Source organism: Lonchura striata, chromosome 7, assembly GCF_050655825.1.
Source record: "Lonchura striata isolate lonStrDom1 chromosome 7, ASM5065582v1, whole genome shotgun sequence".
Classification (NCBI taxonomy): domain Eukaryota; kingdom Metazoa; phylum Chordata; class Aves; order Passeriformes; family Estrildidae; genus Lonchura; species Lonchura striata.
The window spans coordinates 1,410,777-1,428,604 of NC_140709.1; the positions used below are offsets into that span (position 1 = coordinate 1,410,777).

Below are 17,828 nucleotides of genomic sequence, written 5' to 3' on the forward strand. Positions count from 1 at the left end.
GGACTGGATTGGGTTGGGTTGGGTTGGGTTGGGTTGGGTTGGGTTGGGTTGGGTTGGGTTGGATTGGATTGGGTTGCATTGGGTTGGATTGGGTTGGATTGGATTGGATTGGATTGGGTTGGATTGGATTGGATTGGGTTGGATTGGATTGGATTGGATTGGATTGGATTGGATTGGCCACCAGGCTCAAACAATCCTCACCAGAATCCACCCAAGCCATCACCCCAGGGAAACAATTCTCCAAACACATTCCACGTGGGAAAACAAGGAGCAGAAATAGAAATTGTTTTCTCTTCCATTTCTCTCTGTGCACCTCCATGAAAAATCCTGAGAGGGAGAGAGAGAAATGTGCTGCCACAGGAAAGGGAATATCCCCCCACCGGAGTTTTCCAGACAAGCAGAAATAAAGGAGGAAAAGGTGGAAATAAAGGAGGAAAAGGTCCTGGCAAGGATAAAAATAAAGGAGGAAAAGGTCCTGACAAGGATAAAATCCCCAGGTTTGGGCTGCACCTCAGCCCGTCCTGCCAGCACGGGTGACAGGGAATATTCCCAGGAAAACTGGCACGGGAAATGCTACACTGTTTATTGTGATTCCCTGGCTCATCCCTGAAAATTCCTGGTTTAAATCCATGATAAAAGCAGGAACAGGGAATATCACATCAGTTTTCCATACTTCTTGGCTCATCCCTGAAAATTCCCTGTTTAAATCCACAAAAAAGGTAAGGATGGGGAATATCACACTGGTTTATTGTGACTTCCCAGCTCATCCCTGCAAATTCCTCCTTTTTAAATGTACAAAAACAGGGAATACCACACCGGTTTATTGTGAATTCCCAGCTCATCCCTTTGAATTCCTGCTTTTTAAATGCACAAACCAAGAGGAACAAGGTGCCACAGCAGGGCTGGTGCTCCCTGTGCCCACCCTGCCCACAATTCCCAGATTTCCACAATCCCTCCCCTGGGCTTTTCCTTCCCAGCCCTGCTGAGATGAAAGGAATCCCACAAATTCCCCAAATTCAAAGCAGGATTCTATCAAAGGAGTTTTTTCCTTTTTTTTTTTCCATCCATAAATATGAATGAATCCATCAGCTCAGGGCACTGCAGGATTTTGGGAAATGTGACCCAGTTTGAGATCAGCACTCCATATTAACTAATGTAAAATTATATGTAATATGTAGATTAAATAACATTAAATGATAAACATGTACTATTTAATATTAGTTTAAATAATTATAAAATAAATTTCAAGTTATAAAATATTGTATTATTACAAAGGACTTTATTCAGGAGCTGAGTGACCCAAACTGGGAATCTGAACTGGGAAGTGTGGGAGCACCTCCAGTGCTGCCCGGACCTGCCAATGCCCCACATTCATCCCACCAAATGTGAAAAAAAGAATTAAAGTTTTTTTAGTCCCACAGGGATGGTTCCTACGATGGTTGATCTCAGATTTAAATTATAAAGGGCTGCAGAATTATTTTCCATGCATTTTAAATCAGATTAATGAGATTTTTATCACACCACTGTTGGAAGAAAATTAATTTCCTCAGTGCCTGGTGAATCCCTAAATTTTAGAATAGAAGCATCCACCTGTTCTGTTGGCTCTAAGAAATGGGGGGAATAAACAACAAAAATTGGTATAAATCCAGATTTTGGTATTTCCAGGTGCTTGGAAAAACAGAATTGGGAAGCAAGGATACTCCAGCACATCCAGGACTGGGACTGATCTGCCTGGGTCCAACCACCTGGATGGAACCTTCCCAAGCTGAGATGTCCCTCAGGGCAAATTGGGAGAGCTGGGAATGTTCCCCTGGAGAAGGGAAGGATCCAGGCAGAGCTCAGAGCCCCGGGAATGTTCCCCTGGAGAAGGGAAGGATCCAGGCAGAGCTCAGAGCCCCGGGAATGTTCCCCTGGAGAAGGGAAGGATCCAGGCAGAGCTCAGAGCCCCGGGAATGTTCCCCTGGAGAAGGGAAGGATCCAGGCAGAGCTCAGAGCCCCGGGAATGTTCCCCTGGAGAAGGGAAGGATCCAGGCAGAGCTCAGAGCCCCGGGAATGTTCCCCTGGAGAAGGGAAGGATCCAGGCAGAGCTCAGAGCCCCGGGAATGTTCCCCTGGAGAAGGGAAGGATCCAGGCAGAGCTCAGAGCCCCGGGAATGTTCCCCTGGAGAAGGGAAGGATCCAGGCAGAGCTCAGAGCCCCTGGCAGGGCCTGAAGGGCTCCAGGAGAGCTGGAGAGGGACTGGGGACAAGGATGGAGGGACAGGAGCCAGGGAATGGCTCCCACTGCCAGAGGGCAGGGATGGCTGGGAGATTGGGAATTGGGAATTCCTGGCTGGGCTGGAATTCCCAGAGCAGCTGGGGCTGCCCCTGGATCCCTGGAGGTGCCCAAGGCCAGGCTGGAGGAAATGGCACAGTGGGAGGTGTCCCTGGCACAGCAGGGTGGGATGGGATGGGCTCATTCCAGATGATTCTGGAATATCCCCAGGGAGAAAACTCCATTCAGGGCTTGGGCAGTGCCCAGGGAAGTTCTGCTCCTGTCCAGCTGGAATTTCCTGGGATCAGCTCCTGCCTTTTGTCCCACTGCTGGCATCACCTTCCTCTGGGCACAGCTCCCAGAGCTGCCCCGGGCCGTGCCCAGGTGAGACCTGGCCAGGAGCATCCCTGGAGCTCCTGTGCCCAGCCAGCCCCAGCACAGAGGGAATTCTGCCCTGGCCTCCCAGCCCAGCTTCCCAGAGCCACCAGAACCAAGCATTCAGGAGGAATTTTGGTAGAGGAACTCCAGGAATTCAGGCTGGGGATGCTTTTCCCTGTGTCTGCAGCCATGCCAAGGCTCCCTGATGGTTTTGGTTGCTCCCCAAGGTGGGGCAGCTCCAACACCTCCCCTCGTGCTCCAGCAGCCAGGGAAAGGGTGGCCGAGCTTCTCCTGCTTTCCCTTCAGCGCTGGCTCCCCAAGGCTTGGCCCAGCAGCTGGAGACTGCTTGGGTTGGATTTCCTGCCTGCTGCAGGTCCCAGATGATGTCACCCCCAGGATATTTATCCTGCTAATGAAAGGCAGATGGTTCCTCTCTCATTTCCCTCCTCGGAAGGGGAACTACAAAACCCTTCCCCTGCAGAGGAGCAGGAGCAGCAAAGCCGAGCCCGTGGAAGCTCCTGCAGAGGGGAAGGGTCTGCGAGGGGGTGGCACAGGGGGGAGGGAGCTGATGCTGAGATTTGGGGTGAGGAGGATGAGGAAGAGAGCAGGGTTTCACCAGCAGCACGGGAAAACCAACAACCAGCAAAGCCAAGGCTGACCCTGGGCCGGAACTCAGAGTTTGAGGTTCCTTTCCTCACCCAGATCTGACAGAGAAACGTTTCTGTTAAAGAACAATTCCATAATTTTTTAATATTTTAGAGCCATGGACCTGCTCCCAGGGCTGGAGCCCCTCTAGAGCCAGGCTGGGAGAGCCCCGGGAATGTTCCCCTGGAGAAGGGAAGGATCCAGGCAGAGCTCAGAGCCCCGGGAATGTTCCCCTGGAGAAGGGAAGGATCCAGGCAGAGCTCAGAGCCCCGGGAATGTTCCCCTGGAGAAGGGAAGGATCCAGGCAGAGCTCAGAGCCCCGGGAATGTTCCCCTGGAGAAGGGAAGGATCCAGGCAGAGCTCAGAGCCCCGGGAATGTTCCCCTGGAGAAGGGAAGGATCCAGGCAGAGCTCAGAGCCCCTGGCAGGGCCTGAAGGGCTCCAGGAGAGCTGGAGAGGGACTGGGGACAAGGATGGAGGGACAGGAGCCAGGGAATGGCTCCCACTGCCAGGGGGCAGGGATGGCTGGGAGATTGGGAATTGGGAATTCCTGGCTGGGCTGGAATTCCCAGAGCAGCTGGGGCTGCCCCTGGATCCCTGGAGGTGTCCAAGGCCAGGTTGGATGGGGCTTGGAGCACCCTGGGACAGTGGGAGGAAGGTTGGAATTAGATTCCAAACCCTCCTGGAATTCCAGGACATGTCCAGTCCAGTGGTGCACACTTTGAATGCCCCAATTTAATACAAATCACAGCTGATTTCTCCCATCATTTTCACCCTTTTAGCTGCTAAAAAATATCCTGTTTTCCGCTGGCTCCCAGGAGAGTAGCCCAGGGTGGGTCTCACAGAGGTGAGAAGCTGAAGTTCATCAGGGCTGGGGGGGTTTGGGATCCATCCCTGGGATTTTGCTGATGCCGGGTTGGAAACTCTGGGGTTTGCATCAACTGACAGCAAAAAATTCCTTCAGAAATGAAGGTTTTGGCTCATGCCAAGCAGTTTGGGGTTTCTGTGATCTCCTGGAGATGCTCACAAAGATGTTCTGGTAGATGTTCAGGAAGTATCTGACAAAAGGACAATTCCCCCAAAGCCCCTGAGCAGTGAAAGTGTCACTGGCAAAGCCCAAATTCAGAGCCTGCAGCTCCCAATTATCAAAGCTCATTTCTGGGTTTGCCTGGATCCTTCTCTCCTCACAGACTCGACACTGAAGTTTCTCAGTCCAATCCACGTGAAAACTCCAGGATTTTCCTCAGAAGAAAGGGAATTTCTAATGGGCTGGGCCGCTGCAAAGCCTGCATTAATATTGATCTGCCAGCAGAGTCTGGCTCTCAGCAAAGCTCCTTCTCCCAAAAAAGCAGCAACGAAATCCCCGAAGGTTCTTCCCCCTTTTTTCATCCTCCTGCCCTCATTTTGGAATCGGTTTCCCAAATCCCCGTGCCTCCTCTTTAGGAAAAATCCCCTCTCAGTTGCCAGGGAAACAGGGAGCAGGGAATGGGCACTGAGAGGAGCGGTGGGAGGCAGCTGGGGCTGCAAGGAGGGAGGGAAGGTCCTGGAGCACGGACACAGCTCTGCCCACCCTGGCCAGCTCCCGAATTTTGCATTATCCGGGCAAAATCTTCTCAGCCTTCTCCTTTCTCCTCCACATCTTCCAGCCCACGTCTCAAAAAATCTCATTTATCAGCCGAAGATGAGGCAGAACCTCCTGGTTTTGCCCAAAGAAACCACCCTGTGCCCCCTCCTCAGTTGAGCCTTGTTCTGAGGAAAGGTTTCTCCTTCAGCTCACTGATTTTACTAATCATAAAAATTACAATTCAAAAATTATAACTATAAAAAACTCCTCCCTTCTTAAAAATCTCTCACCTACCTTTAGCTTTCAGGCTTTTTTTGAACGCACATAATTCCCAGCCATTGAAAAAAAAAATATACATTTTTAAAAACAGACCTTTAAAAAAAACCGCACCCTTTTAAAAAACACACTTAAAAAAAAAATAAATTTAAAATAATATTAAAAATACAGATTTTAAAACACGGATTTAAGCAAAAAAAATTTAAAAAAACAAATCTAAAAATGCTGTCCCAGTACTAAGATGGCTCTGCAGGCAGAAGGAAAATTTTGGCTGGAAAACTCTGTCAGATCCCGTTTCCACGGCAGTTTTGGCCATGAGCAAAGTCTCTATTTATAACAAAAAAGGGGAAATCAGAGAGCCGAGGACTAAAAGCTCCAAGTTGAGGTATCCAACACAACTTTTTGCACCACCATAAGGAGAACTCAGCTCCTGCTTCCATGCCAGCTGTTTCCCTCTCTCCGCCAAAATCCCGCCCGGAGGAAGCCTCTGGGGTGATTTATGAGGTGACAGCCACACGTGCTGGGGTTGTCACTTCTTCTCCTGGGGTTGTCACTTCTCCGGGGTTGTCACTTCTCCGGGGTTGTCACTTCTCCTGGGTTGTCACTTCTCTGGGGTTGTAATTTCTCTGGGGTGGTCACTTCTTCTCCTGGGTTGTCACTTCTCTGGGGTTGTCACTTCTCCGGGATTGTCACTTCTGTGGGGTTGTCACTTCTCCTGGGGCTGTCACTTCTCCGGGGTTGTCACTTCTTCTCTGGGGTTGTCACTACTCTGGGATTGTCACTTCTCCTGGGGTTGTCACTTCTCCTGGGTTGTCACTTCTCTGGGGTTGTCACTTCTCTGGGGTGGTCACTTCTCTGGGGTGGTCACTTCTTCTCCTGGGTTGTCACTTCTCTGGGGTGGTCACTTCTCTGGGGTTGTCACTTCTCTGGGGTGGTCACTTCTTCTCCTGGGTTGTCACTTCTCTGGGGTGGTCACTTCTCTGGGGTTGTCACTCCTCCTAGGTTGTCACTTCTCCTGGGGTTGTCACTACTCCGGGATTGTCACTTCTCCTGGGTTGTCACTTCTCTGGGGTTGTCACTTCTCTGGGGTGGTCACTTCTCTGTGGTTGTCACTTCTCCTGGGGTTGTCACTTCTCTATGGTTGTCACTTCTCTGGGGTGGTCACTTCTCTGTGGTTGTCACTTCTCCTGGGGTTGTCACTTCTCTATGGTTGTCACTTCTCTGGGGTGGTCACTTCTTCTCCGGGGTTGTCACTTCTCCTGGGTTGTCATTTCTTCTCCTGGGTTGTCACTTCTCCGGGGTTGTCACTTCTCCTGGGTTGTCACTTCTTCTCCTGGGTTGTCACTTCTCCTGGGTTGTCACTTCTCTGGGGTTGTCACTTCTCTGGGGTGGTCACTTCTCCGGGGTGGTCACTTCACTTCTGCTGGGGCTGTCCCAGCCCCGCTGTCCTGGCATGGCAGCAGCGCTGGCTCCGTGCCCCTTCCCTGGCACTTACGGGATTTCCCGAGCGGGAAAAGGGAACGGGGGAGAAGTTGAGGTGGAGATTGGGGCAGGGGAGGGGTACAGGGAGGTGTGGGAAAGGGAAAAGGTGGAAGGAAATGAAGAGGAACGATGTCATGGACACGGATGGTGCTCCTGAGTTAGGAATTCCTAATCCCAAGCGCTCCTCCTGAGGACACGGCACCTCCTGCCGGCTCGGGCTGTGCCGCTTCTGGCAGGGCAATTCAGGAGCAAAGAACACCAAAACCACTCAAAAAAACCCTAAATTAACTCATCCTGCTGCATTTCTTCCCCAGAGCTCTCCTCCTCTGCACTGCCTGAGGGCTGGGAATTAAACCTTCCAAGGTTTGGAGCCAACTCAACATCGACCCCGGGGCCAAGGTCGCTGCCTGGCACACCAAAGCCACCTCTGCTGGAAGGGAAAGGCTGGAAGTGGCTCCAGTTTTGGGATCTGCTACGCTCGCGGGATTATGGAGCAAAACTCCATGAAAGCCAAAAAAAAATCCCAAAGGATCCCGCGCTCTGAGCTGCGTCCTGAGGAACAGGGCTGGTGGCTGCAGTGGGACATCCAAGGAATGAAGAGAGGTGCCCGTCAACCACTTCTGGAAAGTGATCCTGCCTTTTCCATAAATAAAACTAAAAAAAAAGGAATGTTGGGAAAGAGAGACGCGGTAGCCAAGCGTGGAATGGTGAGAGGGTGACAGCAGGTTTGGGGGAGGGAAGTGGCCTCCCCAAAGAATCCAATATCCCAAAGAATCCAATATCCCAAAGAATCAAATATCTCAAGGAATCTAATATCCCGAGGAATCCAATATCCTGAGGAATCCAATATCCCGAGGAATCCAATATCCCAAATAATCCAATATCCCAAAGAATCCAATATCCCAAGAAATCCAATATCTCAAGGAATCCAATATCCCAAGGAATCCAATAACCCAAAGAATCCAATATGCCAAGGAATCAAATATCTCAAAGAATCCAATAACCCAAAGAATCCAATATCCCAAGGAATCCAATATCCCAAGGAATCCAATATCCCAAAGAATTCAATATCCAAGGAATCCAATAACCCAAGTGCTGCATAACGCAACTCCACACCCAAGGAATCCAAGATCCCAAGGAATCCAATATCCCAAAGAATCCAATATCTCAAGGAATCTAATATCCCGAGGAATCCAATATCCCAAGGAATGCAAGATCCCAAGGAATCCAATATCCCAAATAATCCAATATCCCAAGGAATCCAACATCCCAAGGAATCCAATATCCCAAAGAATCCAATATCTCAAGGAATCTAATGTCCCAAAGAATCCAATATCCCAAGGAATCCAATATCCCAAAGAATCCAATATCCCAAGGAATCCAATATCTCAAGGAATCTAATATCCCAAGGAATCCAATATCCCAAGGGATCCAATATCCCAAAGAATCCAATATCCCAAGGAATCCAATATACCAAAGAATACAATATCCCAAAGAATCCAATATCCCAAGGAATCCAATATCCCAAGGAATCCAATATCCCAAGGAATCCAACATCCCAAAGATTCCAGTATCCCAAGGAATCCAATATCCCAAGGAACCCAATATCCCAAGGAATCCAAGATCCCATCCATGGCAGCACAGAAGGAACGTGCTGCTGGCAGAGAGAGGCCGCAGGGTGGGAGCCCCAACTCCCACGGCTCCATGGGAACGCTGGGCGACATTTGGGAGCAGAGGAAACGCGTCCTCCGCTCATCCTGCCCTGGGAAGTGATTCCTGCCCCTGAGGGGCTCCTTCCACCTCCGAGCACCGAAATTCCTTCCCCCTGCTGGGCTCGGAGGGCGGTCAGGGATATCCTGGTGGGAGAAGCTGTCCCTCAGCGCCCATCCCCGGCTCCGTACCGCAGCGTGGAGTGCCGGCCGGAGCGGGAGACGCTGTTCCCCACGGGAGAGGGCAGATTGCTGCCCCTGTGCAGGTCCTCGATGGAGCGGCTCCAGGGCTTGGACTTGTCCATGGAGCTCTCCACGCTGTTCTCCAGGCTTTCGAAGTCAAACCTGCAAGGAAACGGGAATGCCAAGGCCGGGCCAGGCCGGAGAGACGCGCGCGGAGTTTTCCCTCCCGCCGCAGCTTTCGGAGGAATCGCAGCGTCACAGGACAAAGCCCAACGGGACCAAGGCGAAGGAAAAGCTCTCCAAAAACCATCAAATCCAAGTGATCCCCCAGCACTGGGAAGGTCCCGTCCCACCCAAACAATTCCAAGGTTCTGTGAGCCCAACAGGTGGAATAACAACGGGAAAGGAGAGTTGTGGTGCTGGAGGGACACGGGAAAGTCCAAGGAAACAGGATGAGCTTCGCACGGGGAAGGAAATTCCACACCAGGTTCATTCAGGTTGGGAAAAGCCCTCCAAGACCATGGAATTCAACCATTCCCAGCCTTGCCAAGGCCACCAGTGATCCTTGTCCCCAAGTGCCACATGCTCAGGGCTTTGAATCCCTCAGGGACACATCCAAACAGGATCTAACAGCTTCTCCAACATAAAATAAATGCAGCACTGGCTGCTTGCTGAGGAATAGCCTTGCCTGGAAGGAAAAGCTGGGAATTCTGGGGGCTGTCTCCAGTGAATCTCCATCGATCAGCTGTGCAAGTGCCACCTTGGTTTCCTCCAGCCCAGTTCGGCCCCACAAACCTCCCAAAACACTCAGATATCACCACAACCACACCAGATTCTCTGATTTCTGACTCCTTGCCCATTGTTCTGCCATTCCAAGCAGGAATTGCTTGTTCCCCTTCCAGCTCCTGAGGTTATTACTCATTTTCCCCAAGCAAAAGGGGAAAAACCCAGCGAGCTCCTTGCGTACATTTGTATAAATTTAGGAAGAAAGGCTTTGTACAAACATTTCTTTTTGCTGTGCACGGTTTTTTCCAGTGGGTAACATTTGAAACCATAGGATTTTCCCTCATAAATTTTCCTGCAACCCCACCACAAATCTCTTTTCTGGGCAGTGACCGACGTAAATCTGATGGCAGCCTCGCTAAAAATAAATTATCGGCTCTCCCCAGCTTGATTTTCTGTTCCAAAATTATCTTTAACCTAAGGCTTCTCTTTCATTTCTATAGAAAAAAAAATCTGCTATGATACCCTGGATGACTGTGGATAATTCCCCATGCCTGGAGTTCTCCACGGGCAGCTTGGATGGGGTTTGGAGCACCCTGGGGTAGTGCAAGGCTCCCTGGCCACGGCAGGGATGGGATTTAAGGTCCCTCCCAACCCAAACCAGCCCAGGCTGATTCCATGACCATAAAACAACGTCTGAGCTGAAGATCTCCACTGAAAACTCATTTTCCCTGCTGGTTTTTCAGAACCCACCTCATGATTTATGACCCAAACAACTCAATCTGATCCCAAGGTCCCAGATGTCAGAAAAAAACCCTTTATTTCCAGTCTTCCCAACTCCCAGAAGATCTCTGGGATTGCTCCCGAGTTGTGCTGCAGCACATCTGCTGCCCAGCAGCCCGGGCTGCTGCCGGGAGCAGCTCCTGCAGGGAGGGAATCCCTCTGGACCCAGCAGGAATACAAACCCTGGGCTTAGACACCAACTGCAAACCCATTTTCAAGGAATTCTGCATCTTTCCACACATTGTGGGATGGCTTCTCCACCCCTAAGATGCTCGGAGACCAAAGAGAAAAAATTAGGGATAGAGATGAATAATCTCAAGGTTTAAATTCAGGTTTTTGGGGTTGGTTTTTTTTTGTCTGCTGCGATGAAATAATTCCAGATTCACATCAAGATTCCCTCTGCTCTCAGGCCCACAGAATCATGGAATTATTGAGGCTGGAAAAGACCAGAACCACCAAACACTTCTCTGCCCACCAAAGCATTTTTTGAACAATTCCAGGGATTAGGATTCCACCACTGCCCTGGGCAGCCTGTGCAACACTTCACCCCTTTGGAATGAAGGAATATTCCCTAATATCCATGTTTTTCCTGGCAGGAAATCCCAGGAATGTCTCACTTACGTGACTGCATACTGGGCAAAGCTCAGGTATTCCACCAGGACATCCAGGCCTTTGTTCTCCTCGTTCAGGAACTCCCTGACCCACCTGGGAGAGGAACACCAGACATTAGAGCCGTGCTGGGGCTTTGGGATTCCCTGGAATTCTCAGAAAAACTGGAGTCAGAGCCACTGCAGCAGTCAGGGGAATAAAAAAAAAAAGGTTTTCAAAATGATTTAGACTTCAAAGAGTCCTTTGGATGCTTTGCAAATGAACTGAAATTCAGTTTTTTTGCAGCACTCTGGAGGTCAGCTCCTAACACAGGGACGTGGCTCCGTTTTTATCTCATCCTGGTTTCCAGCAGGCTGGAAAAGCAGGAAAAGAATCTCTGATGGATACCCTGGGTGTGCATTTAACAGCAATTCTGCCTCTCTTTTAACAGGTGTTCACCTCTCCCAGTGAATTCTGGCCCCTGGGCTTTGCAGAATAACTCAGGAAAGTCTGTTATGTTCCAAGATGTTGAAAATGCCGAGAAAAAAAATGGAAAATCTCTTTAAAACTGCAAAGCCAGAGGGGAAAGGAAGCTCAGCACAGCCCCAGCTCTTCCCTGGGGCAGCAATCCCCTGGGAGGGGCTGGGTGCCGCTGGAATGAGGGAATCCGGGCAGGGAATGGGAATTCCGGGCTCGTGCAGAGGGAATTCAGCACCTGGGACGTGCTGGGATTTCAGGAGGGACATTTTGGATCAATTCCCCGCGAAAATAACCAGCCCGGGCTTCCATAAAATGTGTTTGGGAAAGAATTCCTCAGCCAGGGCTCCCAGGGGAATGGGCACCGGGGCTGCTCCCTCTTTTATTGGCTGGGCAGCACCCAGGGTCCTCCTGCTCATCCCAAATCCAGGAACACCCATGGGTGCTTCAGGGCTCCTGCTCATCCCAAATCCAGCAGCACCCATGGGTGCTTCAGGGCTCCTGCTCATCCCAAATCCAGGAGCACCCATGGGTGCTTCAGGGCTCCTGCTCATCCCAAATCCAGCAGCATCCATGGGTGCCCCAGGTTCCTCCTGCTCATCCCAAATCCAGGAACACCCATGGGTGCCCCAGGGTCCTGCTCATCCCAAATCCAGCAGCACCCACGGGTGCCTCAAGCCTCCTGCTCATCCCAAATCCAGGAGCACCCACGGGTGCCCCAAAGCCTCCTGCTCATCCCAAATCCAGCAGCACCCACGGGTGCCTCAAGCCTCCTGCTCATCCCAAATCCAGCAGCACCCATGGGTGCCTCAAGCCTCCTGCTCATCCCAAATCCAGGAGCACCCATGGGTGCCCCAAAGCCTCCTGCTCATCCCAAATCCAGCAGCACCCATGGGTGCCCCAAAGCCTCCTGCTCATCCCAAATCCAGGAGCACCCACGGGTGCCCCAAAGCCTCCTGCTCATCCCAAATCCAGGAGCACCCACGGGTGCCTCAAGCCTCCTGCTCATCCCAAATCCAGCAGCACCCATGGGTGCCTCAAGCCTCCTGCTCATCCCAAATCCAGGAGCACCCATGGGTGCCCCAAAGCCTCCTGCTCATCCCAAATCCAGCAGCACCCATGGGTGCCCCAAAGCCTCCTGCTCATCCCAAATCCAGGAGCACCCACGGGTGCCCCAAAGCCTCCTGCTCATCCCAAATCCAGCAGCACCCATGGGTGCTTCAGGGCTCCTGCTCATCCCAAATCCAGCAGCACCCATGGGTGCCTCAAGCCTCCTGCTCATCCCAAATCCAGGGTGAGCAGGGCTGCAGCAGCTTCTGTCCCACGGGAAATTGGAATTGGTGGGAGCGAGGATGGGAAAGGGATGTCTGATAAAAAATTAAATTCTGATTCCAAATTTCTGCTGCAGCAATTTGAGATTTGCTGCTTTGGGGATAAATGTGCTGCTCTTATTCCCAGCCAGGCTCCATGTTAAATCTGAAAGACAGCAGTTGAGGGGGGTGATACATAAATAGTTAAATTTAAAATTTAAAAAGCCGAAAGTTATTATTTATTAAAAACAATGTATTGTTTCTCTAAAATTTTAGATTTCTATTTTATGAATTTATTAAATAGAAATAGAAATTTATTTCTATTTATTCTGGACACAGCTTCACTCCCTGTGCTCCAGTTGAGCAGGAGCCGATTCCAGCCTTTCCTGAGCCCTCAGAAAAATGTGGATGAATCCATCAGGAAAGGATTAAAGCTGAATTATCCTCCCGAGATGCCCAGCTCCCCTTAATTAAGCCCATCAGCTTTAATTAGCAATCAAGTGGCATCACTCATTGACACGCAAAGGGGTGTACTCTCAAAGACAGACACCTGTAGAATTTAAAAATAAATTACTAAATAATAAAAATTAAATTAATAAATAAAATCAATTTTAAATGAAAATGAATAAAAATAAAATGAATAAAAGTAAAAGTAAAAATAAAAATAAAAATAAAAATAAAAATAAAAATAAAAATAAAAATAAAAATAAAAAAAAATAAAAACTAAAAATAAAATTAAATAAACTAAAAATAAAAATAAAATAAAACTAAAAAATAAAAATAAAAATAAAATAAAAATAAAATAAAAATAATATTAAAAATAAAAATAAAAATAAAAATAAAAATAAAAATAAAAATAAAAATAAAAATAAAAATAAAAATAAACTAAAACTGAAACCAAAACTAAAACTAAAAATAAAAATAAAAACTAAAAAAATTAATAAAATTAAAATTAAAATTAAATAAAATAAAATTTAAAAATTAAAAATAAAAATAAAAATAATTTTTAAAATAAGATAAAATAAAAATTTAAAAAAAAATTAAATTGAACCAGAGGCATCAGAAATTCTCACCCAATGTGGTTCGTCCTCAAGGAAATTTCCAGTTCTCGGAGCACCTGAGTCGACTCCTGGACTCGTCTCCTGAATTTCTGCAATGGAGTGAGCAGCAAAAATAACAATTAGGCTCCATGAAAAAAACATCACCATCTCACCCAGCACAGAGGGAATGAAGAAAACAGGGAGGAACGGAGAACTCCCCTAAATCCCCAGGAATGCAACAACAGCCCAGCAGTCAACACGCGTGGAGACCTCCCTTCTGCTCCCAGGAACAGCACGAAGGAAATCAAAAACCTGGAGATGAAGAAATGTTTCCTTCCAAGGCAAGCTTGGACACCAAACCTTCTCCTGAAGGTTGCAGAGCCCCTGTGCTTTGGAAAGGAGGTGGCAGAGAGCCGGGGGGCTCCTCCAGCCCAGCTGCAGCGGGGTTGGAGCATCCTCTTCTCCCTGCCCGCGGGAATCCCTCTGGAGCAGCTGCTGGGGACATCCCCGGCCTGAAGGAGAGCTCAGGGGGTGACAGGGATAAGGGCAGGCTCGGCTGGGATGTTGGGAGGGAATTCCTGGGTGAGAGAGTGGCACAGGCCACGCAGCAAAACCGGTGCCAGCGCCTCCGTGGCAGCAGAGTCCCGCTGGGGTGAGAATTCCGGGCTGGGTCTGGGGTCTCTGGTGGTGGAAAAGTCTCTCCTCCAGCCTGAGCTTCCAAAGAAAATTCAGAAATCTCTGTTGTTGGTCTCAAGGGAGTTTACTGCAAGTTATCTAAAAGATTTTCTCCTTGAGCTGCTGTGGTTTGCTCCCAGCTCAGGCAGAGGCACACACACACCCTGACATCCTCTCTGACCCCGACTGCTTCTTCTCTCCCACCCAGGGCTGCTGCTGTCTTTTATATGGCACATTACATGTGACATGTTACAGTTTTCCCCAATGCCCATTACCTATATTAAATGGTGCTTTTCTATCTTTTATATGGCACATTACATGTGACATGGTTACAGTTTTCCCAATGCCTATTACCTATATTAAATGGTGATTTTCTCTCTTTTATATGGTACATTACGTGTTACATGGTTACAGTTTTCCCCAATGCCTATTACCTATATTAAATGGTGATTTTCTATCTTTTATATGGTACATTACGTGTTACATGGTTACAGTTTTCCCAATGCCTATTACCTATATTAAATGGTGCTTTTCTACTCTAAACCAATCTGTGAGTGCCAGCATCACCAAGAACATGGAGGTGAGGAAGAAGAAGGAGGAAGAACAGGGTCAGCCCACTTTCCTCCATCTTAGAACTTCTGACCCCCAGGTACAAAGTAAAACCCCCCTGGACAGGTGCTAAAACCTCCCTGTACAACACTAAAATTTCCCCTCTGTTTTGTAACTACTTTTACTATCCCATCTAACCCTTTGTGAATGCTTGTTCCACCTTCAAAGCTGGTAACTCATCCCATGGCTCAAACCCAGGTTCCTCCTGCTCATCCCAAATCCAAGAGCATCCACGGGTGTCCCAGGTTCCTCCTTCTCATCCCAAATCCAGGAGCATCCATGGATTTGTCACCATGGATGTGAATTGTCACCATGGATGGAATTTATCCCCATGGATGGAGGTGATCTCCATGGATGGAGGCGATCTCCATGGATGGGAGTTGTCACCATGGATGGAGCTGATCTCCATGGATGGAAACTGTCACCATGGATGGGAATTGTCATCATGGATGGGAATTGTCACCATGGATGGAGCTGATCTTCATGGACGGAGCTGATCGCTACGGATGGGGGCTGATCCCCATGGATGGGAATTGTCACCATGGACGGAGTTGATCCTCAAGGATGGAGCTGATCCCCATGGAGGGAGTTGTCACCATGGATGGAGTTGTCACCATGGATGGAGCTGATCTCTATGGATGGGGGCTGATCCCCATGGATGGGAATTGTCACCATGGACGGAGTTGTCACCATGGATGGAGTTGTCACCACGGATGGAGCTGATCTCTATGGATGGGGGCTGATCCCCATGGATGGGAATTGTCACCATGGACGGAGTTGATCCTCAAGGATGGAGCTGATCCCCATGGAGGGAGTTGTCACCATGGATGGAGCTGATCTCTATGGATGGGGGCTGATCCCCATGGATGGGAATTGTTACCATGGACGGAGTTGTCACCATGGATGGAGTTGTCACCATGGATGGAGCTGATCTCTATGGATGGGGGCTGATCCCCATGGATGGGAATTGTCACCATGGACGGAGTTGATCCTCAAGGATGGAGCTGATCCCCATGGATGGAGTTGTCACCATGGATGGAGCTGATCTCTATGGATGGGGGCTGATCCCCATGGATGGGAATTGTCACCATGGACGGAGTTGATCCTCAAGGATGGAGCTGATCCCCATGGAGGGAGTTGTCACCACGGATGGAGCTGATCCCCATGGAGGGAGTTGTCACCATGGATGGAGTTGTCACCATGGATGGAGTTGTCACCACGGATGGAGCTGTCACCACGGATGGAGCTGCCACCATGAACAAACAGTGCACTCAGCTGCACTGAGCCTCTGCCAGGCCAATTCCCAGACACAAGGACTCAAAACTCGGACGTTCCTTCTCAGGGTGAGCAAAGGGCCATCAGACAGGGGTTTGGCCAAAGCCAGGCCTAGAGACAATTTGTCAGATCATTTACTGACAACGTGATTAAAACAAGCCGTGCTCCGTGCCAGATGGTCCTTGGCTTCCCAACATCTGCTCTCCTTCCCAAGCTGGAGAACTGCAGCAAATTCCCAATTTCTCTTTGCTTCTCCCTGAAACTTTGCACAAAGGCAGGAAGGAACCTGGACCCCAGCACCATCCTGGCTGAGGAACGAGGGACAGGCAGGAGGAAACGGGATGCTCCTCACCTTCCTGGTCACTGCTGGGTCCAGATATCCCTTCAGCTTCTGGATGTACGTGTGTGGAGGATTCTTCACTTGGAATCTTTCCTGGAAAAGAGGCAGGAATAAACATCAGCCATTTTACTGTGTTTACCCACAAAACACATGCACTGCGTACATATTAAACAATATAGATCTGTGATACATTCTATTCCTAAGTGGATAATCTACGCATGAAATTAAAATAGATTTAAATGGATCTTGATAATTATATCAACAGTATAAAAAGACATCTTAAACATTTGGTGGGAATTCTGAATTTGAGTTGCACATCCATCTGAAGTTCCAGGGTTTCTGCTCAGCAGGAGCACGGAGAGGAAGGAGAAGGGTCAGGAGAGAAGCTGCAAGCACCAACACAAAATCCTTTTTAATCACTTGAAGCAAACCTTCCCCTATCCCAGGCTGCTCCAAGCCCTGTCCACCCTGGCCTCGGGCACTTCCAGGGATCCAGGGGCAGCCCCAGCTGCTCTGGGAATTCCAGCCCAGCCAGGAATTCCCAATTCCCAATCTCCCAGCCATCCCTGCCCTCTGGTCCCAACACCTGGTGCAGGGATCACTCGATCTCCACTCAATCCCCCCTCAGCCCCAGGTGCCAGATTTGGGTGCCAAACGCCAGCTCTGGCTGTTGAGAGCTCCCTGATTTTTCCCTGCTTTCCCAGTGTCCAGCTGGAATTTTATCCCACCAAAGCCGCCGTGAAACACGAGCTGTTCCACGAGCCCTGCGCTGCATCCAAACCTCCTCACAGCATTCCCAAAGATTCTGATCCTACTTGTATCCTGGAAGGACTTCAAGCTATTCTGCCCCTTTCCCTGGAGGAAAGATCTCATCCCAATCTCCTGACATTTCCTCTTTTATCTGAAACCTCCCTTTATTAGGTCAGGATGCAATTCTGACTGCATTATCCCAAGGTTATTCCAGAATGAACAGGACACCCCTGCCCAGTTACCAGAACTGTCTGAACACCACAAGTTCTTCCCGTTATTATCTTGCTGCTTGCTGGAAAAGAAGTAATCCATCACGGCCAGCAGGAAGGAAAATGAAGGAAAAACTCTTCCCTGAGCTCCACCAGGCCTGGTGGGAGCTCAGGAAGTCACAGAGCACTCAGGGCTTTCCTCTTTTACAACTGGATTCTTTTTCCATGCACCTCCACGCAGCTCTGGAATTGGCATTTCCTATTTTATCTAAAAACCAGCTCAGAAAATGCAAAGTTCTTTGCTGAGGCTTCTTCTCTGGACAAAGTGACACCAGCAGGGCCTGTCCTGCTCCAGCACCGTGTCCACCACCGTGGATTCTCCTTGGCTCTCTCTCAGGGATTCCTGGAGCCAGGCTCACCTCAGTGGCTCCCATGGGGCAGACAGAGAATTCCTGGAACCCCAGAGTGGTTTGGGTTGGAAGAGCCCTTAAGGATCCTCCAATTCCAGCTCCTGGCAGCAGTGTCCCATCCCAACAGGGCTCCACCTTCCCTCTCCCCTTG

The 17,828-nt window shown here is 49.4% G+C and overlaps 1 protein-coding gene across 12 annotated transcripts in view; it reads right to left on the reverse strand.

The window, feature by feature from the left end:
- The window catches only part of FMNL2 (formin like 2), a 118,443-nt gene that overhangs the window by 30,612 nt on the left and 70,003 nt on the right, over positions 1-17,828 (reverse strand). For 11 of the 12 annotated variants that reach the window (XM_077784865.2, XM_085584062.1, XM_085584059.1 and 8 more), the window contains exons 3-6: positions 16,321-16,401; positions 13,443-13,519; positions 10,616-10,699; positions 8,498-8,650 (exon numbers count right to left, since the gene is read on the reverse strand). In XM_077784865.2, the coding sequence (XP_077640991.2) occupies positions 8,498-8,650; positions 10,616-10,699; positions 13,443-13,519; positions 16,321-16,401 (395 nt within the window). The remainder of the gene's footprint in view (positions 1-8,497; positions 8,651-10,615; positions 10,700-13,442; positions 13,520-16,320; positions 16,402-17,828) is intronic. The other variant, XM_085584065.1, reaches the window with a different exon arrangement.